Source organism: Struthio camelus, chromosome 11 (assembly GCF_040807025.1).
Source record: "Struthio camelus isolate bStrCam1 chromosome 11, bStrCam1.hap1, whole genome shotgun sequence".
Lineage (NCBI taxonomy): Eukaryota > Metazoa > Chordata > Aves > Struthioniformes > Struthionidae > Struthio > Struthio camelus.
In genome coordinates, this window is record NC_090952.1 from 7,060,754 (window position 1) to 7,087,878 (window position 27,125).

Genomic DNA, 27,125 nt, shown 5'->3' on the forward strand with positions numbered 1-27,125 from the left:
CAGATGTTTTCATCTAGGATGAGATGAGCTGTACGCTACAAGTACCCACGTCTCTTAGTTATAGAGGAAGGCTGAAAAACTAGCCCTCAGGTATTTATATCTACTCTGTGCACATCCAAAGTTAATGAGATTAATCTAGGCTGTGTATTCTTCAGGGATGTCAACAGATAATCCCTGTATTTGGCTCCTTACCTATTTACAGGTATAGAGCATTCCCACTGCAGATTTTCTTTAATGGAAAGGACTAATTTCAGTCAACTGTTATGGTCTTAGAAATAGTTTAAGAAACCTTTATTATTTATGCATGGCTGTAGTGCCACCCAGAAATGTGTTAGAAAAAGACAAAGGAGGCAATTTAAAATTTGGGATGAAACCATGGAATTCAGTAAGAAAATCTCACATAGGGCTCCTGAGTCTAATTACTTTGCTTGTATTTTTCCTACGATTAATGGCACTCTGTACAAGCGTTAATCATTCTGCGGTGTTCCAGTGGACTGACGGAGCACACACAAAACCCATTCAGCTTTCAGAATATCTGCAGTTGCTCCCTCCTCGCTCCTCTCTTTCTTTCTATGTTTTTCTTCGGAATTAGAAAGCCTTACGCTGACTGCGAGCTGAGCTTTGAGACTTTTCACCACTCCCTCACACGTCTTGCCACCTTCTAGCTGGCGAAGTGCTTAGCACGCTGTCAGTTCTCCACAGATTTGGTGGATGTATTTTCTGCAAGTGTTCATTCAAAGGCTGAGAAACAAAGGTTTCTGAAGGAAATGTAATGCTGCTGTCTCAGAAACTTTTCAGTGTCCGGTTCTAAAATTAGACTTTTACTAGATCCTGTTTAGTTTCCCTTGCTGTCTGTAGTGGGACTATTTCATTTGAAGTGATGGTTCCTTCATTTCACCAGTTCACGGGTGGTCTTTTGAGTGTTATTGCGGACAACTGCAGTTGAAGAGAATCGCCTTCCAAGGCCTTCAGAAAACGGTTTGGCGTTGGGTGCAGAGGACTGCAGTATATGGGTGGCTCCAGTCCTGTAGGATGAGAGGGGTATTAGTGTGGAAGTACAAGCAAGCTCCATGAAAGGTCTGTAGTGTACTGACCTGACTGACTTGGCTCTAGGTGAGAGGAATAATGAGTCCCAAAGCCTACGTACATTAGGTAAATACGCTGACATATTCCAGCCCCCAGACCTTAGCTGGAGGGAGCAAGGGTTATTCAGCTCCTTGGATCCAAAGACCGAAATGGTAAATGAGTGGTCTGTAAATAAGCCATGCTAAGCAGAGCTCCACTTCCTGCAAGAGGTTATACAGAAACACTGTCCGTGGAGAGCAAGGGTTATTCAGCTCCTTGGATCCAAAGACCCAAATGGTAAACGAGTGGTCTGTAAATAAGCCATGCTAAGCAGAGCTCCACTTCCTGCAAGAGGATATACAGAAACACTGTCCGTGGAGAACCTTGATGATGGAAAATCAAGTTATAAAAATAAATCCCTTTTACCTTTGGAAGCAGGCAGGCTCGCATTTTTGTAAGCAGGAACATCTGCCTTTGATTGTCCTTTGGTTACCAGTAGGTGTCATTGCAGGTTTGCAGACAGTGGGAATTCACTGGGGTCACAAGACTGCGACATGCCCCCAGGCCATGGCCTTGCTCCTTGGGGATAGGCATGCACTAAAGAACACCTACAACTTCCCAACTTTACCCTACAGCTTTAGGTTGGTACAGAAGAAAATCCTGGCTTATTCCTCATTTATGATTTTGAGTTGAGTTTTTCTTCATCTAGGATCAATGTCATCCTAATGACAATCATTTCTTCAGAGCCATAATGGGCAGCTGCTCTTTGCTGTGCATTTAAAGCCCTTGGAGTCAGTCTGCCCAGGATGGAAATCTCTAATGTAGGGGAAGAATCGTATGGGGATGAATGCAGTGGAACTCCTCAGCATGAAAGATTAGGATAAGCCTTTCTGCCACATATTTTAGGACTTGTTTCTGCTGAGGCAAGAAGAATGGCAGTCTCCTGGGCCTTATTCTTTTCTGTCTTGCACTCTGTGTGGTCACTTTGTCTTGCGAAATTTGAGTGAAAAGTGCTGATAACCAGAGCTGAGGGGTTTGCACGATATTAAAACAGTACAAAGTGGAGAGAAATGGCCAAGTTTTTCTCGTTTGTGTAGAGAAATGTGGTATGCTCTGCCACACATTTTGCTGCATCCTATGACCAAGATTGTTAGTGGAGGGTACTTAACATTTGGCTCTGTGCGCGTCAGATCACTGGAAGGGACTTCCTTTAACACAGAGGACATTTCCAGCTATTGCAAACAGCTGTCTTGTGTAGTCCCTAAGGGCCAAATCTCATTTTAAAACCAGTTAAAGTGTTTGTCCCCCACTGGAAGGCTCTTTCAGAACTTCACTGCTCCCATGGTTAGAAACTAACTTCTAATTGCCAGTCTCCTGGGAATTCATGTCCACTTTCTGCACTGATTCCTGCTCAGCCTTGTTCCTTAGCCAAAAGATTCTTTGAAGCTTAGATGGGTTGGTAGGGAGTATCTTTGCCCCATCTCAGTACACCTTCTGCTAGACCAAGTATGTCCCCCCCTTTATGAAGGTCTGTCTGTACAATGAAAAGCAATGCAATGCAAAGATACCTGAGTTACCATTGACTGAGCTTCTCTTGGATTTCAGAAATAGTCCTGAGTTATTGGACTGTCTAGAGCCTTGACCTTGAAAAATGACCTTTCTTGTTGTTGCTGCATTGTTTTTCAGATGGATCAATTTTCTGACTCAGTTCCCAGGTGACCGCACAAATGTTTGTGTCAGCCCAATAGAGAGCAGCAGCCTGGGGGCAAGAACCAGAAAACGGAGGCTCCAGTGTGGGGTAGGAACTGTGTGTGCAGCTCTACCACCAAATATTCAATCATAGTCTGGGGTAATATTTCCATGTGTAATGTCCCATACCATGCAGACATAAAAGCAGGATCTTTGGAGGTCAGGGACTTAATATACACGTGGCCTCAGCGTCTTCTGATATCACAGGTTTCTAACCCCTCAGTAATTCCTCTGCCCTGCACCTGTTCTGCAAGGAATATGGGTGATCAGAGCTGTGTGCAACGCTCAGAGGAAGGTCTCGGCGAGCTCTTGTACAGTGCCACTAATACTCCCTGCCTTTACTGTGATTATGTTGCCTGATACATCCTCAGATCACATTTCCTGTCTCACAGCTGCAGCACACTGATATTCCTACATGCTACTGTACTATGCTTAGGCCTTTCTCTTCCTGCGTTGCTTCTGACTGATTAGAGCAGAAATTCTTGTTCTCAGTCCCTAGGTGTTTGCTTTTGCATCCTATTGCTATGATTCAGTTCCCCAGAGGAATGCCATTCTTCCTGCAGGACACTCGGATCCTCCTGTACGTTGATGGGGCCTCCCAACTTTACATCATCAGCAGATTTTGCTAGCATGGTCTGAAGGTTTGTGCCAGGGCCATTCATGAAAATATTTAATGAGATGGTTCCAAGTCCAATTCTTCAGAAATTCTGCTAGTCAGCCCATACTAGTGCAATCCTTTTCAATCCAATCTGTTACCATTTCTTTTTTAACTTGTTCTCTACCTACAGTAAAATTCTTGTACCGAGTATTGCTTTCTGCAGTTTAACCACTGGTTTCCCAGCTGATACTTTGCCAGATTCTGCAGTGATGTCTGTATAGCCTATATCAATTATATGCCCGTGGACATCTGGTGAACAGCCATGCTCTTTCATTAAATCCACAGATGCTTATTTGGATGCCTGAGTGGCATTTCAAGCACATAGTCTGGGACTTCTGAAGTTGGCCCTTATGTCTGGTATAAAGCATACCTCTCCACGCAGCCCTTCCGTCACTCAAAAATGGTACAGCGTGTCCTATACAAGTGAACTTTCAGTGGCGTGTAACGGCCCTGCGTAGAATACATAGAGACCATGTTAAAGAATTGGTGCAAATGAAGAGCTAAGAAAACTCATTTATTGTATAATACACTGACTAGCTTAGCAGAAATGCAAAAATAACTTGCTTTTACCCTTGCTTTGAAACCTAATCTGCCTACACTACCAGTTCCCAAACTTGGGCTATAGACCGCTGTCAGCCGTAAAGAAATGATTGCAGATAGTCATGCACCTGCCTACGTTTTCAACTGAAAGCTTTATAGGGGGAATGTGACTCTGGAGGCCAACTGCAGGTCTTTTCTCGTAAACCATCAGGGATCTGGGAACCACAGCTGTACCATTAGGCAACGTTATACCTCCTTTTCCCTGCTTCTTAGAATTGAGTTTAAAGTGCCTGCCTTAAAACAGACTAGAATTTAAAGGCAAAATGGTTATTCTACAATCTGATTCACTGAGATCAGTGAAGAAAAATCTCATGCACACAGGAGATGGCTTGAAATGCTATTATGAGAAAAACAGGATTAAAGAGATATATAGAAAGAAGAGTAGAGCACTGGCTGAGAAAAGGTTAATTGTAGGCAGTGGCAAGGCTACATGGTTTTGCTCTGCATTTGCTTGAAATGCATGATTGATTTTGTTATATTGGTGTTAATTTTATGTTTTTGTTTTTGTTTTTTTTAATTTAGTACTCTATGAAACTCCCATAATGGACCTAGGCTGTATCTCCTTATAGTTCAATTTATTTCCTGGTCAGGAAATAACTACTGATAAATAGTATCCTATGGATAGCAATGATACCTTTATTGGAGCATCTGGACTTATTGGAACACTGAAAGGTCAGACTGGACATTCAATAGTCAGAAGAAAGACACTCAAAGATCTTGATGTTTATGTAGCTGCCAGCATCATTAGAAACAACAGTGAAGCACGGAGAAGGAACCATGTGCTAAAGAAGGAACGTAACCTTAGAACTGAGCTTAAGTAATATGACCTAAATTTTCCATGACTGGTTTCCTCAGTATCTCTTTAACTGCTTTTATGCCCTGTTAAATAACCGGCCTATAGAGTCCTGTTTATTTTTATGTGATAGCTCTTTCTTAGACCCGGATTTCTGGGCATGCACCCCAGTGGCGTAGCTACTGCCGCCACGGATGTTATAATGCATTAACATGCTCTGGTGAGTTTGGATGTTTATAGAACACCGTGTCTGTCACTTCCCCAATTCACAGTGCAGTAAGTGCTTACCAATTGTAAAGGCTGCCCGTACCATAGAGCTTTTATTAAACACTGCTTTGACTTTAAAGTAAAGGAGATGGTATTGCTGCTGAAAGTAGACTTTGTTTTGCTCACTGAATATTTGTGGTAAGATTATTTCTTCTACTTTTTTTTCTATTCAAAAGCAGTAGGGAGGTGGTTCTTTTTGCAGTGTGTTTCTCTGAAGTCGAGATGTTGAGCAGTGCTGTGTGATTATATGGGTAGAGCTTTGTTAATTCTGATCTCTTAGAAAAAAATCGCTTTGCATTGTTTCTGTGCCGAGTGGGTGAGCGTACAAGCATTCCCAGAACAAATACCCAGCTGTATAACTCTAAGGGCACGTCCACATCACACAATAGAGTGTGGGGCAGTGACTCCTCTGTTAACGCCAACTAAACCAGCTCCAACGCCGGAAGCAGCAGAGCTGCGTTAGTTAGCGTGGTGCTACATTTTTGCCGTTAAGCAGGGCTTATTAGCTAGAATGCAGTGCTGTGCTAGCAGATGCAATGAATGCTGTGCTAGCAGATGCATTCTGTGCTAGCAGAATGCAATGCTGTGCTAGCTCTTGGTCTGTGCTAGCTGGATGTCCCAGCATGATCAGTGGAGCTCAGGAGCATCTATGCCATGCTGGATGGCACTGGTGCATCCATAAATTCTCTGTTGTTGCTGTAATAACATCTGTTTTGTGGGAGGAACCTCGTAGCCCATAGATGGGTCAGGACTCCCATGTATATTGTAGTAGTCCAACACTGCACAGTGGGTAACTGATACCCTAAAGATATCCATCCTAGTTGCTAGGACCTTTTGTGCCAGGAAGAATCTCGCTCGGCTACTCCTGGAAAGTGAATGCAAAACATGCCTGAGGAGTTTAAAGCAAAGCAGACAGCCACTGAACATTCAGAGCTTTTGTTTCAATGTTTACTCATCTCTCAAAACTTTTTCCATGTGTCTTGACGGAGACCACCATTAGACGCAAAGGCTGTCGCTACAAAGCTTTCTCTGCTATTGCAGAGGTAACCTGGGCTTTGAAAAGATGGCTGACCTAATTTCTCTGCAAATGTGAAGCTACCTGCCTGGCCTCAGAAATGGTTTTTGTTGCGGGCCATTTTTAGGCTGGGTTGAATCCTTACCCAGTAAAAACTGGCAGTGGATCTCTGTTGATCCGCAAGCCTCTCATGGAGCTATGGCATTTTACATTGCTCGGAAACGTGGCTTAGACACATATAAAATCCCAGCTGCTTGATGTGGAGTCTGCACAGAGCGTTTGCAACAGGAAACCCTGTGTCAAAACAGTTATGTTCCAGATCAGTCCCTCGGCGAATACTCACAAGGTGAAGAGGAGGCAGGCTGCCAAGCCTGACCTTGTTTTAATTCAAGTCCCTGCGAGATATCAATCTGGGTTTCTACTTCTGGGATTCACTTTCCTTAGAAACAGTTGTTCATTCCTAGGTTTACCCAGAAGCTACAGGGCTCTTGTAGCTTTTGTTTGCGATTAGAGAGCAAAGTTTAATCCCCACTTCCTGCTCTATTAATACCAACCATCAACTTTTCTCCTCACAAGGGAGCGGCAATAGAGTATTTAATTAGAGTATTTAGAGTATTTTAATCAATAGATCTCAAAACACTTTACAAAGGAAGGAAGTATCATTTTAATTTTATGGGAACCAAAGCATAGGGGTGGGACAACTTGAACACCACCCTGCAGTGTTTCTTGGTGCATTAGGTTACATTACCTCTTGCAGTAGCAGGAAAACATGCCTGAAAGACAAGGAGCGTGAAGATACAGAACTAGAGGAACTGGTAACATCCCACAAAGGACATCCCAAAATACACATATTAACAGAAAAAAACAGACTTAAATTTAGATCTTTTGGTTCAGCTTGAAGGCTGAAACTGTGTGCTGAAAACTAATAGTTCAGACCTAGAAAATTTTGTAAGTGGCCCATTTTAGAAATAAAATATTTGGAGCTCTGAGCTCGAGTTTGACCTTTTCCTAATTCATAAGAATTGTTTTCATGTAGAGCTATTAACAAGACCTAACGCTTGAGCTAAGATCATTGGAAGACCTGAATCTTTCCCCCGAAAATGTTTGCCTGAGATCCTTACAGTGGCATTTCTACCTACTAGCCCGCTGAGATGCTTGCTGACCAGCTTTTCTGGCCGTATCATTCACCGATCAGTATCTAAGGCTAGTAGCTCTCTTATTTAAATCTTTCTGAATCCTGGTGACAAACTGGCCTGAAGACTTCCTGCCATGAAAGCAGTTTGTTTTTGCATGCGGCTTAGGGGCAAGCAGTGTTGAGCAAGACAATTTGTCAGCTGATTCCCTTCTGACATTTGTTATCGTTTGGTGGGAAGATGCAGATTTTAATTATCTCAGTGGGAGGCTGATCTACCAAATCTCTTTGTGTTACTGCCATCATTTTGGGGGGTGTGGTGTGTTTTCTTACCTTTGCAATGCAGGAGGAATGCATAAATTGCAGGGTTTACTGTGGCATGAGCGCCCAGTTAGCACTCACATGAGCGCTGTGCTGGGCATACGTGGCCGGATTTAGGTCGCCAGGGGCTGCAGAGCTGAGGCCGTGAGCTGCTGTGTGCCCATCACAGCCGGACCCACCCAGCTGCGAGACCGAATAACACCCCACCGCACGCCGAAACATCAGCCTGTCAAAGGAGCACGTGGCGCCCTGCTCAAACGTATCTGAGATAGAACCACGAGGGAAAGAGGCGCGTGAGGAGGTGTGCAAGGAGACATGCAAGGTGACACGTGGAGGGAGAGATGGCTCGGGAGACCTGGGTGGAGACATGCTCCTCCGGGGAGGTGATCCCTGAGGGACTCTGGCTGCAGGTGACCCACCTCAGGGCAAGGACACCCCCAGGACACACACGGGTGACCCATGCGGGGGCAGGGACACCCCCGGGGGACCATGGCTGTGGGTAGCACAGAGCAGGGACACCCCTGGGACACCGCAGTGGCGGATGACCCACACCAGGGCAGGGACACTCCCGGAGGGACCATGGTTGCAGGTGACACATGCTGGGGCAGGGACACCACCAGGAGACCACAGCCGTGGGTGACCCATGCCAGGGCAGGGACAGTAAGAAGCAGGGAGGAAGAGCTGGCAGAAACCATTACACAAAACCCCAGCCTGCGCCATCCGTCGCCTCACCAAAGCAATTGGGACAGGCTGAGCGTAACCGGAGGCGAAAACAAGGGGAATAGAGACTGGGAAGCGAGGAGGATCCCCATCATGTCTGGCTTCAGCTGAGCTTGGGGATGAGGGGAAGAAAGGTGTTTGCTAAAGTGTTTATTTACTTCTTAATATTTTTTCTTTTTTTTTCCCCCCAGCACCTGAATTGATGACTAGATGTTTGTGTTAAATGGCAATTAATTAAATGAGTAGAAGTTGCCCGAGTGGAAACTGTTTTTCCTTGTGACAGAGGAGGACTACAGGGAAAACAGACAAATGTGTGGTGCACCAACCTGTAGAAATATGTTTTGACATAGTAAGTGGCTGTGATTGATAGTTATGAATGACTGATTACTTTGCGCTCGTAAGAAGGCTTGCCAATGAAATCAAACTAGACCAGTTTCTCTTGGTATAAGAAATGAATTAAGATCAGCTTGGTCTGAAAAATCAAAGTAATTTGAAATTTGAGGCGTTTGGGGTAGGAAATGGCTCTGGTAGCGCAGGAAAAGATCCACATCTGCAGGAAAAATAAACATAGCGAACAGTACCCCCCAAGGAGCCCCACCTCCCAAATTTGTGGGGCGCAGGAAGGACCGAAGCTGCGGTTTGCATCTGGGCAGAGATACTGTGAGAAACTCGAGGCGTATTCTGCAGTGTAGCGTGGGAACGGTGCCCAGAGCAGAAGCACGCACACATGGGAGAAGCAAAGGCAGCCCCGAGCAGGAAGTCCTTAAAGTTGTACGCACTTTGCCGTGCTCCACCGCGGCCCCTTCCAGCTGGGGCGAAGCTGCTTGAGAAACAGCCCTTTCTATCTCTCTGAGCGTCTGTGTGCATTTCTCTGGGTTTCCTAGCCCGCCGCTCCTTGCTCCCCCGCTTTTCTTCCCGTCCCCCTCCACACTTTGACCTCACACCATGAAGCTGTCAGAGTGAGGAAACGTTTTGAGCTGAAGCATTCATTCCACATTACGTGATTCTTGATTAAAGGGCCCCGGGCAGGAAACATTTAACCCTTTGACAACCTTCTCCCCTAGCCCTGTGAGGCCTCGGTTTTAAAGCTCATTGCAAACCACGTGTAAATAGGTGGTGAACACCTACGTAGACATGATGTACTTGTCTAGTGCTCTCACCAATAGCCACAGCATAGGGGCTGAGGGGCATCTAGGCTTTGGAAACTGAATGTATTTCTCAGCCCTGTTCATGATTCTTGGTTCTTCCAGGTCAGCACTGAGACATATTTGCAGTGGGGAGAAAATGCGCAGTGCCAGGCGGATGAAGAGACGAACCTTTAGCTCCGTTCTTTTTGCCTCAGCGCCCAGTGCAAGGTTCACGAGTGCAAATGGCTAAAATTAAAAGTATCAAAAATAGATACAATGAGGAATCTTAATGATTAGCACACAGGGTTTAAAAACAAAACTTCTGGCTTTCTTTAAAGCTGCCTAATAGTGAATAGCACTTGCATATACAATGTAGCTTTTCACAATTGTGACACAGCTATGTATTATTCGCTTTTAAAAGCTGCTCCTTTGCAGGTCATGGCTCTCCTGAGAGCCGGTTCCTGATGTCCAGCACCACCTGAGGAACAGCAGTCAGATATATTCAGGATTTGGAACTAGCTCTTGGACGCTGCCCTTTGTAGGTGCTCTTGCCAGTTAAAGGAGTGGATTGGAGTGAATGGCAACTCAACCTCTCTGTTCATGGCTGGAGCTGTAACAGTACCTACGCTGAGACTAGCAATGTGACTGTAGTGCTTTAGGAGAAATGGCTTTGACATAGGCACAATACAACCACGTGGACTGGAATGTGACAAAGACATGGAGTTTTCACCACGGCCCCAAACGGATATCCATGGGAAACGCTAACGGCTCTCCGAGGCCTGGGCTCTGCTTTTCCATTTCGGCGAGCACCTCCAGACACATAGCTCCGACACGTCGGCTCAGTTCTGACTCAGAGAACTCCTGTTTTCCCAGTCAACACTTTTTTTGCACTTGGGAAGTTTTTCTTACAAATACTGACCCTCCCCCCCCACCACCCTGGGAAACAGATGGGCTGGAGCACAGACAGCTGAGCTAGACTTGCCATCACCACTTGCTTTATATTCAGCACTGCCACCAGCTTATTATTTTTCCAAGCGCTTGAGGGAAAGTCAGTCTATCTTTGCCCTACAGAAAAACAGAATACACAGAGGAGCATAACTCTGAGATTTTATGCCTCTCTCATTTCCCTGTCCCAGGGCTCTTTACTGACAGTCACAGAACGACTGAGCTGTATCATGGTATACCTTGCTCTGTTAATTAAGTAATGGAGAGTTGTGTTCATTTGAAGTGATGAAGCCTTTGCTTATAAAGCATGAATATGAGTTCTGGTCCCAGACTCCCCAACAAATAGAAAAAACAGCTCAGGCACCCATGGTCTTCATCAAAAATGAAGGGCTAAGGGAATGGCCTGTTGCACTTCAGTGTGATATTCCAAAGTTGTTTCTCTTTTTCATGATGGCACAGGGAAATACTGAATTTTGAAGTGAAACGCAATGCAGAACACAGTGTGAAGAGTGGTGGCTCCTGCATGCATCTGGAAACCTGGATCACAATCAAAAAATGACATAATTCAGCTCTCATTGTGGAAGTTCAAAGGCTGCATGAGAACAGGCCCAACCCCCACTTATCTGGTGAGCTTTCTATCCAGCAGAGAAAGTACAGTGTGTCTCCAGACCCACTGTGAACAAAACTCACATCTTTTCAAAACGACCAGTTACTGATTGCTAGTGTTCTGCATTATTACCCAGAAAGAAGAAAAACATTGTTCTTAGGAACAGTCTCCACAGTCATCCACAACAGCAGCACAAGGCATGCATACTTTCACCCATCACATTTGGAAAATGTGCAGCTTCCCCTCGACCTGCCACAGAGGAGACAGTAAGTGTCTGTGTGACGAGATCCAGAGGCCGTGCCTTGAAATGCATTTGGATAAAATGGAAAATGTAAAAAATGTATCTTCTAAAGGAAAGAGGTTTGGTATGACAGCTCCTAAACGAATTGGATCCTAGGGTTTACAGAAGCCTACCAACTCATCTGTCTGCTCCATACTTTGTGTTTTTTCCATCTGTAGGAACCCATGCTGATACGCTATCATTTAAGATAAACTTTGTCCACTACGTGAAGGATTGTTCAAATTATTGTCACTGGAGGAGATGGAAAGATGAAAGGAGATGAGGGCTGTGTGCTGCACCTCTCTCCATGCTCCCAGTTATTCCAAAGTCTTCAAGAATGGGCAAAAATCTGACAGAGCAGAAAATCAGCAGCTGTTCTGAGTTCATCTGTAGCTTGCACTGCTGCTTAGAAAAGAGAACTTGCTTGATTAAACTGAAGAGATTTCAGAGAAGAGCAGCAAATTATCAAACTCTACAAGAACCAAGCAGGTTTAAATAAACAATGACTAAACAACACAAACGAGCTTAATGTTGTACGCACACAACAGAGGAAGGATCTGTTAGGCTAAGCCAATGAGAGCGTCTGGGGAAAAATGGGATGAATCCAAAGGTTTGTCTAAATACAGGGTTGCACTGACTTGATTTAGGTGTGATTTAAAATGATTTAGGTAAATAAGGTCAAAAGGCTAAGCAGACACTCTTCTTTTGATGTAAACCATGTCTACTTGGAGTTAAAGTCTTGGAAATAGATTTTAAGCTAAACAGCAGAAAATATGCTTCTAAACTCAAGGAAGAATGATTGCAGAATAGTTTCAGCTTGCAAACTAAACTAAACCAGGACAAAGGAGGGAATGAATGAGGAGGGAAAAGGAATGAAAGAACCGGTGTGAACAGAGGGTGAAAAAATATCAAAGGAACAGTCTCACTTTTTCGCCAAAGATAGATTGGAGAGTCTTTTCTAGGACCACTGTCCCCGCTTCTGAGGTGTTTAGAGTGAATCTGAAGATCTTTTTTAACTTTTAATTGCATGGCTGTCCTGTGCTAGCCCCAAAAGAGACATGGACATCTCGTAAGAACACCTTGAAAATACAGCAGCAGCTAAAAACTAACAAATATGTCATTATGTTCTGCAGCTTCAGGGTCACATGCCAGCTCTGCAAACATAGCTGCGACTCCAACGGAGTCCATATGGTCTTGACCCAAAGTCTTTGAGCTTGCCATTGGGCATAGGAAAATTCAGCTGTAACAATAAGCTGGCAGGCTTTCAGTCAACCTTTTGCAACTTTTGATGTCTCAGAAAGGTGCTCCCCCCTCTCCAGTTGTATACCTGACATAAATCCCATGAGCAGCCAGGTACCTGGGGCAAAACCCCGGATACAAATATATCGCTCTGAGTTGTTCCTTGAATTCAAGATCTGAATTGTCCATTTTGATCATATGCTTAACATACTTCGGGTATTAACGTGGGATCCAAACAGCTCTGTGTTGGCGGATTCTGGAATCAAGCTCTGAATTTGGATGTTAGGATTTAAGCCATCGCCGCTGCAAATGCTGGCAATTTCATCTGTTTGTAATGCTTGGTCATTCTTTCCTGTGGGTGCTAAAGCACATTGGAAAGATGCATAAATAACCTTATTCTTAGTTATGGACATGGTAACTTAGATTGAGGGAGCTGGCCAAGATCACCAAGCAAGTCATAGGAGAAGTTAAAAATAGAGCTAGATTTTCCTCTCTCCCAAGTCCCACTGTATTTCCACGGGGGATCGCTAGAAACGTATGAGAAACACAACGGAGAAATACTGCTGAAAATAATCATTTACTTCAATAACTCACAAACCAGCTTCAGTATTACTATAATTGTGCACAGTGCCAGCATATCAGTAATATTTCACTCAGTCAGTTCCTAACATAGCTTGTAATTTAAGTAACTTTTTCCAACTTTTAATTACATTCCTGTGTAATACAACTCACTGTGCTTTGTGCATACCTTGAGGGAGGTGCTATGGTCTGGTAGTTGTTGTAAAGAGTTGGGAATTAATCACAAAGGCCAGTTTTTGAGCTCCTCTGAAGTACTTGCTCATCTGTGTAACCTTGGGGCAAATCACTCAACTGCTTTGTGCCCAAGTAAACCCAGCTGTAAACCATCTTGAAAACCAGATGCTGCCAAAGATTTAAACTGTGCAGGATAATGAAAAAGAGGCATAAAAAAAAGAGTGAATTCTATGGCTCATTGCTCTTGGTATTGTCACAAACAGAGTTAATCTGGACTTAGTATAACAGAGAAGAAAATTTGCCTTGATACCCACAATAAAAAACTCACATCTTTTTTCCTTTCCTCTCCGGACTTTGTGTTAAGTACCTTCCTTCTAGAGCCTTAGTTTTAAACCATCAGTAGAATATGCTCTGAAGATACCAATTCAGGATCAGGTTCTACATGATTAATCTTTGATGCTTTACGTGATTATTTTTAGGCATGCAATTCTACATTGGACTCTTCTCCCTGCTTTTCATGCTACCGTTCTCCTTCCCCAGCCTTGCTCAGCTCCAGTGGCCAAAGTGGTGCCTTCTGGTGCGTAAGTGCACTGCTATTAAAAACGCTGCGTTCTGTTGTCTTCTGTAGATGGTATGTCTGGCTTAAAACCAGCGCCAAAGCTATTACAAGGCTTATATTACTGGTCAGTGAACAAAGGAAATACTATACCCAAGTTCCTGTGGCAGAATAAATGTTTACCACATGTCAGTATTCAGGAGAAGAAAACGTTTCAGTATTTTTCGGCTTGAGCTAAAATGTAGATTTTTCCCCACCAGTGCAGCCGGAATGTGGGAATACTTGCTTCTGCGGGAATACAAATGTAGAAATACTTGTGTATACTTCTAAAGCAGGGTATTAGGTTATAGGAAGGAAAGAAATGTTTTTAGCTTAATATAAACAAGAAACATTTAAAGATGTGAGATTTAAAGGAGCCATTTTATATACTAGTCAGGAAAGGCCTTGCATTTTTTTATTAATCACTACTGAAAATAGGACATTGACACCTTTGAAATGTTTTGAACTTTCTTCCCCAGTAAGAAAGGAATAGAGCTGAAAGAGTTAAGTTGCAACCGTATTTAGTAGGATTGAGCACCTAATTCTCTCAGGCTCTTCTGAAAACAAATGTGGTCAGCGAATTGTCTTCAGCAAATTTAGCCTTTATTTCACAGTACTAGAATGGTAAAATATTTAGTTGCTATTCAAAATTGCTGATCATTTTTCTGATATAACAAATTTCAGCTAGTGTCTCCTGGAAACTGTTTGCTCTATTTTGTGTTAAAGATTCAATATCTGAGCCATGTTATTAGTTATTTAAAATACCGAAATTCTGTGCCAGTAAATGCAATACTGAAGTGCCAGCAATGAATAATGACACTACTCAAATATCAAATTGCTAATAAACCATAAGCTAAAGGAGAAGTCCAGTGATAATGTTCATAGTCCCAATATGGATGATCTAATTTTCTCTTTTCCCCTTATTGCCACTTGAAACTACCTTTAAAAAAAAGTGCGGGTTTTTTTTTTTGTGTGAATAAAAGAATTTAAAATTAATGAGAACACAAGATTTTCTTGGATGACCAGCTGTGGAAAACAATAAATAAAACAGAAAGTAAGCTGTAGATAAAGCAAATCCAGGTGATAAGGAAAATCCTGAGTAGGCTGGTCTAAAGTAGGGACAAGAAAAATTTTAAATAAATTTTCAAGCCCTGAGCTGTATAGATACTCATCAGACTCAGTTTACATTTTTGCTGCTCATGATGAGTAAAAGGTTGATTTAGCTCTGTGTTGCCCTCTGAAACCACAGCTGAGAGTGTTTTTCTATATCCATCAAACTCGGATTTTCCCTGCTCCGTTCCTCAGCGTAAATCACTGAGCTTTACTTTGTTTCATGGTCCTGTGAATTTCTGGGATGGTCTGTTTAAAAAAAAAAAAAAGATTGCTGCATCATGACTTTTGCATGGTCCAACCCAGTTGCCTTCCACTCTCATTAAGAACAGAATGATGGATGCTTCACGTTGTTGTTACTGCTGCCATAAAAGTGGCCAGATCACGGGATGTAGCTTCAAATACCATTTTTGGTACGTGCCGAGACCCAGTGCAGCAAGATGCTGCCAGTGAAATATGTATTGACAGGCGGGTATTTTGGTTGAATTGCGAGGTATTGAGTAAAGTCTGGTCTTAGGGCGAATAACAAAATGATAAATTCTTGAAGCTAGGAATTTCAGACATTGTAAAACCTTTCCTTCTTTAAAAAAAAAAAAGATCTAATGAATTAAATTGACTTCGTGTGAAGGCCTTGTTTCTTACAAACAGCGCCTTGTACTTGAAATCTAGCTAGTTTGGAAAAAAAAAAAAGCTAAATAGCTTCAGGTCACCTCTCTGCTCTTGATCAGTATGGTCCATTTGTTTGCAAGTTTTACAATGACACTCTTCTATTTTTTCCTCTTTCATTGCCATGTAGGAAACCTACACAAAAATGAGAAGCAGACCATAGAGAAACTGACTGCAAAATGCTGCTAAAGTATGTATCTTACCCTCTAAACACTTTCAGTGTTCACAAGGGGTTCACGGGGTTTAAGGAAAAATCATGTAAGCAAACAGTGATTTTTTAAAGTCTGCCTTTAAAGAGACACTGTAAGGCTAAAGCTTGCATATAAACAAATCTCTCCCCAAGTTGCTACAAACACTTTCTAAACTACAATTTAAAAGCTGTCTTTAATTATTACTTTTCACCATTTATCCTATTCATTTTCTTTTGGCCTTTATTTCTCCAGTCTTGGGCCAGCTAAGGAGATCTTACAAGTTTTGCTTGCTCAGGATAGCTCACGTCGTTCTCCTGAACTCTTGCCATAGCTCATTACCTGTGTTTGGGAATACTTCCGTCCCCAAGAGAAGTCATTTCTCTTAATAGTATGATTTAATTATTTTTATTAATAAAAACTACATTTTAGGCCTAAACTATCTGACTGTGTCCCTTTTAAAAAGGAAATAGGACAATGTATCTTTTAAATCACAGTTTCTGAATTCTTACCCCAAAGAGCACATTCAGTAAGTCCCTTTGCTGAATGAAAAAGGATTTTTAAGGAAGATGCAAAGACAAAATGAAAGACCCTCTCACACAACCTGACTGTTGAATTTTGGAGATGCTCCTTAATACCAGCTTGCTTTCTTGCCTTTTTTTCCAGGGGTGTGGCAAACAATTTCCATCGGTCACAGCGTAGTGGCAGATTTCCCTTTAGAAGTCAGAGCCTGTTTCAAGCGTCTCTTTAAGTCCTGCATATTGGGCGACTTGGGTCGGACGAGGTGGAGGCCTCTTCGCTTCTCTCCGTTGCAGCTCCCGATCATCCTGCTGACCTCCTGGCACATCTGCTGGAAGGCTTCGTGGACGCCCTCACAGTTCTCCCGGGCTGACACCTCATAGTAAGTGCCTCCCAGTTCGCTGGCCAACTGGAGTCCTTCTTTGGAGGACACCTGCCTGGCTCGCAGTAGGTCTCCTTTGTTGGCCATCAGGAGCAGGGGAATGTTAGCATTCGGGTGGATCTTGCGGATGTGCTGGTAGAGGGGTCGGATGACTCGGTAGCTCTCATAGTCCGTGATGGAGTAAACGAATACGAAGCCATCTGCCCAGTAGATCGAACGGTTTATCTGCTCTTGGCAGCAAATGCTGTCAGTGTCGTCCTGCCGTCAAAACCAAGAGGTGCAAGATTAAAGGGCTGAGAACAGGGAGCAGACAGAGCAAACAGTCATACAGTCCCGTTAGCTAGTCCAAGCTTTGTTTTAACGTGTGGCTGTTGCTGAATGTACAGACAGAAACGTCCCTGATTGCTGGGGGATGCAACAGGGACAGCGCAAAGTTCCCCTGTGCGTCGATAGCATATGAAAGGAAAGTAGCACGGGAGGGGCGAGGGGCAAAGCTGAGTGGTTAAAAAGAAAAGAACAGCCGAAATGTTGATATCTTTTTAAAGGTTCGTTTTGTGTTCTATTGCAGTGAATCAGTGTGACAGTAAGCTGCCTTTTTACTGTGGATAAAAATCACAACTGGCATGATAAGAGCATTAGAAGACCTGCCAACTTCAGCAGGCCAGTCACACTAGTGCAAGAGAAGGGTTCTCCCCCCCAGGCCTTTTTCTTAGGACTTTTTCCAATTCGGTATACAATGTCTCCACGGACAGGGGTTCTTACTGTCTCCGTTAGGTGAAGCCTGACAGGTTTTACTGCTAGGTAGTTCTCCAGCTATTCAGACTCAAAGTTACTTTGAAAAAGTAGTTTATTACAAATAACCAATTACTGGACCTGAAAATAAAGTGAAATCTTGTTGATTTGCGGAGCTGGAATGGGCTTGTGTTACTGCTTTGCTTGTCACATGTTTGATCAGTCCCTCACCACTGCGAATCAGACAGCCATAACAATCACCAGCGTGGGGAGTATAAAACTGAATACAATACTGTCGGGCTTGAAAAGACATCAGCTCCCTTTTCAAGATGAGGCTATTTTCAGCTATTCCTCTACTCTTTGCTATCCGTGCTGACCTGCTACCCAACTAGATAGGGAGATCACTGTTGCAGTTATTGCCAGCATGCTCAGTTTGATAAGAACTGACATTCCTGTCAATAGTACAGGCTCTCTGAAGCCTTGTAATTTCTTCCAGATCCAACAAGGCACTTCTTGTTGAAGTTGGAGGGAATTAGAGGCTCTCAAGTGTTCTCGAGGGAGTTCAACGTCATGAATACGGAGCCCAGCTTTTTATTATTATTATTGCTAAATTCTGTTCTAGAAAGCTTCGTCAACTTCACTTGGACTTAGGACACGCATTTTAAATCTCCTCCAAAGCCCATTAATGTCCATGAATGTTTTATCAAATTATTATTGGCTAACATAAATAATTTGCCCAGTAAACAGTTCAGTCAGCTAATTGACCTGAGAAAACTGGAGTCTGCAGAACGGATCCAGCGCAACAAGCTGGATAGCTTCTTCCTAAAATAAAGCAGGCAACTTTTCAGATGCTTCACCATCATTAAAACATTGTGCTATCATTCATGCATGCCTGAAGCCATGTAGCCACTTATTCCTAAGGCATAAAACACCTGGAAAAGCATTAAGTGGTTTTATAACAGCAATTTAGTTTGTCATAGGAAAGAGCAGAAAAATAACTGTTTGGTAAAAAGCTAGCCAGTGTTCAGTAGTAGTTATGGAGTTAAAATACATATATTCCAGTATCTAAATATATATTATAAACATATACATGCATATTTATATATGTTTAAAATGTGCAGAATATCTGCCATTCACATTCATTTTAACAGGATTTGTTTGTGCTCAGCAATCTCGCAAACCAGATCATTTTCATTTAAACACTTATATACAGATTACAAAGCCTAACCTCAAGAAGCAGAGGTTGAAAAGAATGAGCAGAACTGATTACATCAGACAGGAAAGAAAAGGACTACAAACAAGATCCTTCTGCAGGAAGAGGGAAGCAGAATTTCTGAAGGCTCAGAAGTCCTTGGAGTATAAATTAGGCTTACAACTTTCAGCAGGAGTTTTGCTAACTAACTGCCCTGTGCATAGGCAATATTTCAGTATTGCCCATAGAGGCAGTGACTCATTGTATCTAGTAGTTCTTTGCTCTTACCAGCTCACAGTAACTTCATGCTAAATCTTGGTTTTCTTTCATTAGCAGTGAAATTGTTTAACAGATCAACCCTGCTCCAGCCCCACTCCCCCCTAAAAAAAAAAAAAACCAGCAGAGTCGCACACAGAGCAGAGAGAGATCCTCACAAACAGCCTTGCTTAAAAGGTTAATGAGAGCCAACTCAAGCCAGGATAGGGCAGACTGTAAGAAGAAGGGCAGTTTGCCCTGTTGCTGTCTGGGTTGTATCCAATCTGTAGCTAATTAGCCACCCTTCATGTTCTGCTAGCCTCTTTTCACCCACAAACTCCTTTTATGGAGAAGAAGAACCAATTGCTCTGGCGAGCGTTTAAAAATATTTTTGGAGGAGATGTACCTTTAGAGAGGCCTAATGAGCAGGGATTCTCAGTTACTCCAGCTAGGCCCACCCAGCAGCGAAATGGATGGATAATCCCCAGTGGAATGCTTTATTCAGGAAAATCAAAGGCTAATGGGCTACATTTTAAATGGAAATCTCTGCTTGAGAATGATTTCTGAAGCGCACAATCGCTTGCCATGCGTAGCTCAAGCAGCAATGAATCACCTAACTGAACCAGTTATCTATTTGCTTCTATTTCTCTCTTAAACAGTAACATTTCCGGTATGGCTAGAATCCTGAGTGATTCCACATGACTTCCTCCAGAAACCACTGTCCTCAGCCTGCAGACAGCAAACGACTCTCTCTTCCTTAAGGATCTTAGCAGAAAATCCAACCCATTCTCAGTCTTAACTGAGCTCTGTTCAGGAACAATCCCTTCAAGCAATTTGAGATACATCATTTGATACAAACAGAGATTCAAGATAAGATAAGTGTGTCTGTGGGAATTGTTGAAACACTGCAGACCTTTGACTGGGACAAAGAAAACAAAGCTCCTCCTAACTAAATTAAAAATAGTTTCCAACTACTAAAAACTTCAGCTGATGGCGTGATTGAATTTTGCAGAGCTCTGGCTACAGCCGTTGAACTTTAGGGCACAATCTAATTAAAACAGGGAAACTGGAAAATAAAACTCTATTTGGTGTGAAAGAGGGAATTAAATTCCTTCACTCTCTCCTTCCTCACAGAAAGGGGATTCCCTTTGCCGTGTGTTTATCTGCCGTTCCCAATTGTGCCTAATCACTGTCAACAGCTTCTCTTGCCCTGTCCTCTCTAAACAAGCTGGCATAAAGCCTTTGTACTGTTAAATCCCTCTTGAATATTTGGAGGACTTCCATGGCTGCCTTTGTTTGCTTTTTAGTGTCCAGAATGAATGAGGGGTCCTCTGCTCTGCACGCCCTCCGCAGCAGCAGAGAGCATGCAACTTTGTCAAAGCTTCCTGCTTTCCACTTAAACCCATTTCTAGTCATCCAAAAAAAAAAAAAAAAAAAAAGAAAAGAAATGGAAACACCTAGCTTCTGCATGTAAAGCAGATCTTCAAAAAGAGACCTCTTAACTTTGCATCCTGCTTCGACAAATATTTATAGACAGGTTCCTAGCCAGGTATTAAATCTAGAATATCTTAAACATTGATTGAAAGAGGCATATGGAGAAATGCTAGCACCTGAGAAATAAGGAATGAGTAAAAATAATAAAAAAAAAAAAGTAAGGAAAGCACTGAAAAGCCCCCCATGAATGTTCTGTTGGAAAGAAACGTCTTTCTAGAGAAGACAGAGTCTGAGTGCACAGGACGGTCTCAAATGAGCCAGCTGTGCCTCCAAGCAGGTGAGAGTTTTCTGCCATGCAGAGACAGGAACTATTTGACAGGAAATAAAACAAGCAGGGTGTTGGCAGGAGCAAGTCAGCCTATGGTTTTACTGCTATTTAGGCTTGGGATGCAGTAATGTATTTGAAATATATTCCTTTTAATTCTGACTTACTCTTAAAGGAGCCTGATTTAACCTCTTCAAGGACTCATTTTGGCAGGGCTTTAAATACCCCCCTTAAGCTTCATTTGGATTTGAGCTCACACATATTTCTGCTGGTAAGTGGTTACTTACAGATGAAAGCGCTGGCAAAAACCAAACTGTGTTGTAAAGTACTGATGCATTAAGCAGATATTTTACCTCCAGTGAAACAAAAGGTGTGTCTTGCACCTGTAGCGAGATCTGTTCCCCATCTATGGTGAACTTCCTTGAATACAAAGCACCTGGTGGAAGAGTAAGATCATTAGAGTCAGCGACTGTAACAAAGAAGAAAGAGCACGTAAAGTCAAAACGGAAGTGTCGCAGTCAGGTTTTTGAGCCTTATGATATGTAGCTGCCTATGAAAAGTGAATGGCACCACTGTGGTGTGTGGCTGGTTACTAAAATAAAGTAGGTTTGTATTTGCTATGTGAGTGGATGGGTCCACTGCATCCCTGGGATAGTATGTGGGAAGGGTGCTATTATGTGTTGAATCAAATACTTAGCTACAGTGGGCACAAAAATCCCACACAGTTTTTTGATCCATATTGTTACCTTTTTGTCATGTTGGCTGGATATATTTTTAATCTCAATCTGAGATATCAAAATAGTTAATGTAAAAGGTGAGCTGTTTCCTCCTGTATTTTTCTGTAAGTTTAAAAAAAAAAAAAGGAAAGTGTTCCAGTTTTGGACACAGAGTGGATGACTATATCCAGAACACCCAGATGCTCGCTGGGATCTGTAGGACCTTAGCAGTCAGATTTGGTTTGAAATTCCCAGAGACTGGACAGTTTGAATCTGAGTTCTTGATAATGACTGATACTCAGGGGCCAAGTGCTGCTTCAAAATATCTAGGATTGCCCCAGCCCTTATAAGACCCTTGCTATTCTGGGTTTGAACATTATTTTGTTACTGGAGTGCGAGCTGAGTGTCAAAGAACACTTCAGTTTTGTTCTTACGAAATATCCATTGTTGTCATGAAGATAGCTTCAGCGGTTAATGTCCTCGTCATTTTTCTTTAGAACTTAATACAAGGCACATGGATTTACAAAGAAATGCTATATCCACAGCTGTTGTGTGTGACCTTTTAACGTTGTCCAAATACATTTGTCACTGCTACCGCTAAAACAATGTGCTTCAGCTCAGACCTGGAGAAATACCATCTACTGGAGAGCAAGGAACTCAGATTGCCAGGGAGGTCAATTAGTGACAACAATACCATCACTGCTGAAAATTAACTCCATAACACTGGGTTGAAGGGAACAGGTGTTTTTATTCCAGTGGAAAAGAATCTGAGCTCATAGAAACATTCACAATATAAGGAAATTTACTGTGGCAAAGTTTGCTGCATCTGGATCCAACATTCCCGTATTGTATTTTAATACTGACTCTGTGGGGTGCTGTAGCGCTTATGGGTTTGTTTTTTTTTTTGAAAACACATCAGATCTTAAGCTATAAAGACAGTACTGTTTTATGGGGGAGACACTGTACCTCTGAACCAAGATCAGGCAGCATACTATTCCTACTCTGTAATGCATTGCAGAAAAAAGAGCAGGTGCTTCCAGCCGCTGACTTTGCTCTGCCTTATACCAAACTGAAGGAAAAGCATGGTTGAATGATCACAAATACACTACCACTTGTGGCATGTTTCTGGTATGTTTGTTTATTCTGCAGCGTGGCTGTTGGGCTGGTAGCTTATAGGAAAGCCATGTGGTTCTCCGCAGCAGCTCTGGCAACAATCCACTGCAAAAGCTCGGAAGTCTAACTTGATGCACGGTCTCCCATAGAAAAGGTGAAGGAAAAGAAAAAGAAATAGCCCAGGCAACCATCCAGGTTATATCAGGTCAGTAAGAGGGAGTTGTAAGGAGAAGCTTCCAGACTGCATTTCATCAGACAGGCAGAGATCAAAAGCCTCTTGTACTACCATCTCCATTCCTGACTCGTCATTCTAAATTCAGCATGTATCTCCAAAGTGAAGCAATCACTGCTTTGAATCCAGTCCTGCTTGACCCCAAAACTGTGACATGGCCTACGTGTGGGATGTGCTAGTAGGTATGAGCACAGTGTACAAAGATCCTTTCTACGATGCTGGCCAGCACAGTTGGCACCTTGCGCAGAGCAGAGGCTATGAATTAAACAGTTGACATGAACGCAGTCTTTGAGGTGTCCTTACAGGTCAGGATTAAACAAGAAACAAAGTAGAAGGAGTTTGCATGGCCGCTTTGCTTATGTCATGGAAAGAAGACTTAAATTTGGCAATCTCCCTTGGCTTAAAAGCCCCTGAAAAAAAGGAAGCACACAGAAAAAGTTCTGAGCTGCCTTTTGCGCGCTTTGGAATGCCACTGCCTTCCCCGGCGTTGCAGAGAGAGAGCAGCACGGGGCTTCTGCGGTTTCGTCGATACGCGAGTTGTTCCTTGAGCCTGCCTTTAGTATAGGTATGTCCCCAAGCAAACCTTTTACTCTGATCCTTTTCCATCAAGTTGGGGGGAAAAAAAAAAAGCTGAAAGGATCATAAGTAATGAGCCTTTGATTTATTGCTTTTGTAGCTTGAGGCTATTAACTGAAAATATGCATCTTACGGACATCTCACACTGCTTGGCTTTCCTGTAATATGCACCAGTCACAAAATCAGAGTAGATTCCATTTCAAGCTATTTGCAATACTGCAGTAGAAAAGACTCACCAGTGTTGGCTTCATAGTCTCCAATAAATCTTTTTGTGAGAAAGCGCACAACCAGGGCTGTAAAACAATCAAAAAAAAAAAGGGTCTTTAATGTAAACCAAAATCAATCTTTGAAGAACACATGTAATACCTTACTGGAAGAGTTAGTATAATGGGAAATCAAGTTAATCTTGCTATTGCTCACACATTATTCTGCAAACGCCTCTCTCTGCACTCAAAAAAAACAGATTTGGGGCCAGGGTGTGACATCCTAGCACAGCATTTTTGGCAACTTGTATTGTAAATGGTCCCTTAGATTCAGTTAGGCTAGTCAATGTGGGTTACGGAGTACTGTTTGTTATGATTGCAGATATAACAATCTGACCCTTGGTATAAGATAATTCAGGAAAAAAATAACGAAGCAAACCCTTACAATCCTGAAACTGATCCCAATACCAAATTTAAGATGTCTGTGTCAAGTAAGAAGCAAGACTGATGGATCTAATGGTTCTTCCCAGGCTTAAAAATCCTCAGTCGTCCTCGTGAAACACATTAGTGATACCTAGTCGCATCCACCAAACAAACTGCATGTGCTACACGCAGAGGGGTCATGCTGCAGTGCTCTGTGCCTTCTTTTTCATCTTAACCAGTGGTGCTTTCATACACTCTTGGATTAGAACATTTTCCTTATTCTTGATCTCTTATAAGACTTAAAGTCCCTTCGTGGTGATAGGAACTTACATTTCTACAGCGTCCTCATCTCAGCAGATCTGCCATCGTTTACAAAACCACGCAGCTAATATCTAAATAAAAAGCTTTTTTCTGCAAACAGGTCTATCATAGGCGTCTTCTATAAAAATCATTTTTCTCATGACAGGTACACAGTCACCTCTTTGGTGCCCTTAAATGAAATCGACAGCGTAGGTATCTTCAACAAGTTACTTAAAACTGATGTGAAAATGTGGCTGCTTCAAATCCAAACAACGAAATGTTTTCCTGAGTGCTGTGGAACCTCAGATGTAGTAAAATAAAATCTGGCCTTAGTCATTTCTGAAATCATAAATCATTACATTCAAAAGTGGTAGCGCTCCCTTTATCCTTTAGCCTCCTTTCCTCTCCTCTCCTTTAGAGAATGATATGGAAAAATACATTTTGTGCACTGTTATTTGTCCACAGAGCATAAAACATTTACAACAGGAGAATAAAAATCCCCCCTCTCATTTTTGCGTGCAGAAGCTGAGACATATAGTTAAATAATTTGCCCGGGACCAGAGTGTCACTTGTGAGTGCAGAGCTCCCAGCACGGTGCCCTGTCCACTTAACTGCTACCTCGTGTTTGATCCAAGTCTGTATGACCAGCCAGCCTGCCTCACAAATTATCCAGTGCATTTTCAAAACAGCAACTTAAAATGTTTCAGCTGCTGCGGTTAAGCGTTTACACAGCCTTGGGTCTATCCGAGCTGTAAATTAGCCGCCAAGGACACGCAGGGAGCAAACAGCATGGAAGTACACCTGTGGACTTACCTGTCTTGCCAACGCTACTGCCACCCAGCACCACGAGCTTGATGATTTTGTTGGGCACGCAGTCTAGCACGGGATACTCGGGTATGGGAAGCAAGAGAAAGTTAGTAGAATACTGTGACATAGTATCCTGAGAGATGAGACGCATGCCAGAAATGAGAGCTGATCAACTGCCGTGGGAGTTGGGGGAGAAAAGAAGGAAAACAGCTTCTCCGCCTCTTTTCTTGGCTGTAAATCCTTGGATAGAGAAGCCTTTTCATTTCATTTAAGTAGCTTTCCTGAGGAACGCTGGAGTGACTGGCCTCCTCTTCCCGGTGCCTCTGCTCAGACAGCAACTTTGGAAAGCGAAGGGAAACTTTTTGATCAGCCCCCGTGAAAACTGACTCCTCCATTCCCCAGCCAATCACAAGTGAAGCCATGACATTCCTCCGGCCGGGCACCGAGCGTGTGCCTCCACGAACCCCGCTCGCTCGCTCGCCCCTTTATCCGCCCCGCTGCCTCTTTTACGGGCTGTCCCTTGGCCCTTTGCTAAAACGAGATCCTTCTGTTTTTCAGTCGTCACGGTAGGGTTTTCAGCAAAATGCAGTCACCCAGTGCCCTGCTCTAATTCCACTTTGAATAACGCTGTTCTGCCTGTCTAGTTCCTCTGCATTTTCAATTGCTTCCAACCCCACGCTCTGTTGTTCTCCCCGGCCTATTGTGTCCTGCGGTTGGGCCCCTTCAGAGCGCTGAAGCTGCTGGGACACTTTGTGAAAATAAACATGTATTTTTTCCCCAGTTTTTGCACAGCATATCCTCCAAGATATATTTGATCTACTCCTTTATACATGTTATTCATCTCAATGCGCCACCGGAATGAGGGTCAGCACTGGATTGGGGCACTGTTGGTCCTCTGAACATGGAAAAATGAATTTAGCGCTAGTGACACACTTGGGAAGGCTCAGGAAGGACTCAGGATCCTTCCTGCGGGGCAAGCGAGAAAGGGGGAATGAAAGATGAATGACCGCTCCAGGAAAACCCAGAGCAGTTGTAAGACAGCTGGCGGCTGCGAGGTCTGTCGGGATGACAAAATGTGACTGTACACTGGCTACAGTCAACTCTAAGTTATCACGGGTAAGGGGGAGGGGAAAAAAGGGAAGAGCAATGGGGAGGGAATGGCCCAGATAAAGCCAAACTGTAAATAATATAAAACAGATGTAAATTAAATGACAGAAATTACAGTCAGAGCATTCCTCTCGGAAAAACTTATCAAAAGAGGTCTGCAAAGGGCAGGGGCCAGCAGTGGGCAGAGGCCAGCCTGGTGCAAGCAGCATACTTCTATCGGAGACGTGCGCTCTGTCACGCTATGTGGGAGACGGGGACGTTAAGGAAAAGTGGCACCACAGCTAATCCACCCACAAATTACGGAGACCTGGCTGTGCAGACTTTTCCTGTCTTATGCACACTCCTACCAGGCAGATGGTAGGCATGGCTGTTCATGTAGGGACTGCAGCCACCAAAAAGGCTTTTTCTGCTCAGCTGCTTTCATGCAGCTGCTTTCAGTCATCATATATCCATGAGTCCTCCCATGTAGGTTTTAGAGCCCAGGGGCATGGTATAAAGCTAGCTCAGGAGGTTAGAAAATCAGGCCAGGTCTCTAGATGACCACCTCTTCTCAAAGGAGTGGTAATCTAAGGGGCAGGTTTCCAAAAGATCTCAGTTTCTGTGCCAGCATCACGGAGGACCTTGGCACGTTGAGTATGAACTTTGATGCACAGCAGTCCAATGAAATAAGCACAGGATTAGAAGATTTATGGATGTGTCACTTTTCTAAGGCTCAGTTTCCCCTCCAAAAACTAATTCTGAAGCAGTATTTGTGCTGAGTTGCTGAGTAAGCACTAGGTATTATTACTTTGTCCATCATGATAGTCAGCTGATGAGGAGGTGGAACAAAGTGTCTGGAAGGTCTATCCAGCTCATGGTACTGGGAGGGAGCCACCAGATCACGTGTCTTTCAGGACATGGCTCCGACGTGAAGAGTTTTCAAATCCTCCAGTATGGATTTCCTTCCAAATTTTTGTAAAAACCCAAACAGTGAAAAATC

The 27,125-nt window shown here is 43.1% G+C and overlaps 1 protein-coding gene and 1 long non-coding RNA gene across 3 annotated transcripts; one reads left to right on the top strand and one right to left on the bottom strand.

Moving 5' to 3' along the window:
- On the top strand, positions 1–19,560 carry LOC138068814 (uncharacterized). Its single transcript, XR_011143558.1, has 12 exons — positions 1–90; positions 2,752–2,863; positions 4,595–5,270; positions 7,718–7,922; positions 8,512–8,669; positions 9,571–9,675; positions 9,883–11,018; positions 11,136–11,265; positions 11,459–11,889; positions 13,751–15,832; positions 16,497–16,731; positions 17,300–19,560. It is a non-coding gene; the product is annotated as an uncharacterized lncRNA (long non-coding RNA).
- Positions 13,078–26,122, bottom strand: LOC104150915 (ras-like protein family member 11A-like). 2 transcript variants are annotated; one of them, XM_009685428.2, is made up of 4 exons: positions 25,046–26,122; positions 23,543–23,599; positions 21,023–21,105; positions 13,078–16,989 (listed from the first exon to the last, which is right to left on the bottom strand). In XM_009685428.2, the coding sequence occupies exons 1-4, from the start codon at positions 25,188–25,190 to the stop codon at positions 16,522–16,524; spliced, it is 753 nt and encodes a 250-aa protein (XP_009683723.1). In that variant the 5' UTR covers positions 25,191–26,122; the 3' UTR covers positions 13,078–16,521. The 2 variants fall into 2 exon arrangements, with proteins under 2 accessions (XP_009683723.1, XP_009683722.1); XM_009685427.2 differs by having other exon boundaries at positions 20,957–21,105; positions 25,046–26,100.
- Between the last annotated feature and the right edge of the window lie 1,003 nt (positions 26,123–27,125).

What these genes read in the sequence shown, in the direction of transcription:
- LOC104150915 (XM_009685427.2), bottom strand. Translation starts at nt 25,190, where the DNA reads ATGCGTCTCATCTCTCAGGATACTATGTCACAGTATTCTACTAACTTT. An exon ending in CAGTAGCGTTGGCAAGACAG is followed by an intron (nt 23,600 to 25,045) that starts GTAAGTCCACAG and finishes ATTGTTTTACAG; the next exon opens with CCCTGGTTGTGCGCTTTCTC. An exon ending in TTTTGCCAGCGCTTTCATCT is followed by an intron (nt 16,990 to 20,956) that starts GTAAGTAACCAC and finishes TTTTGACGGCAG; the next exon opens with GACGACACTGACAGCATTTG.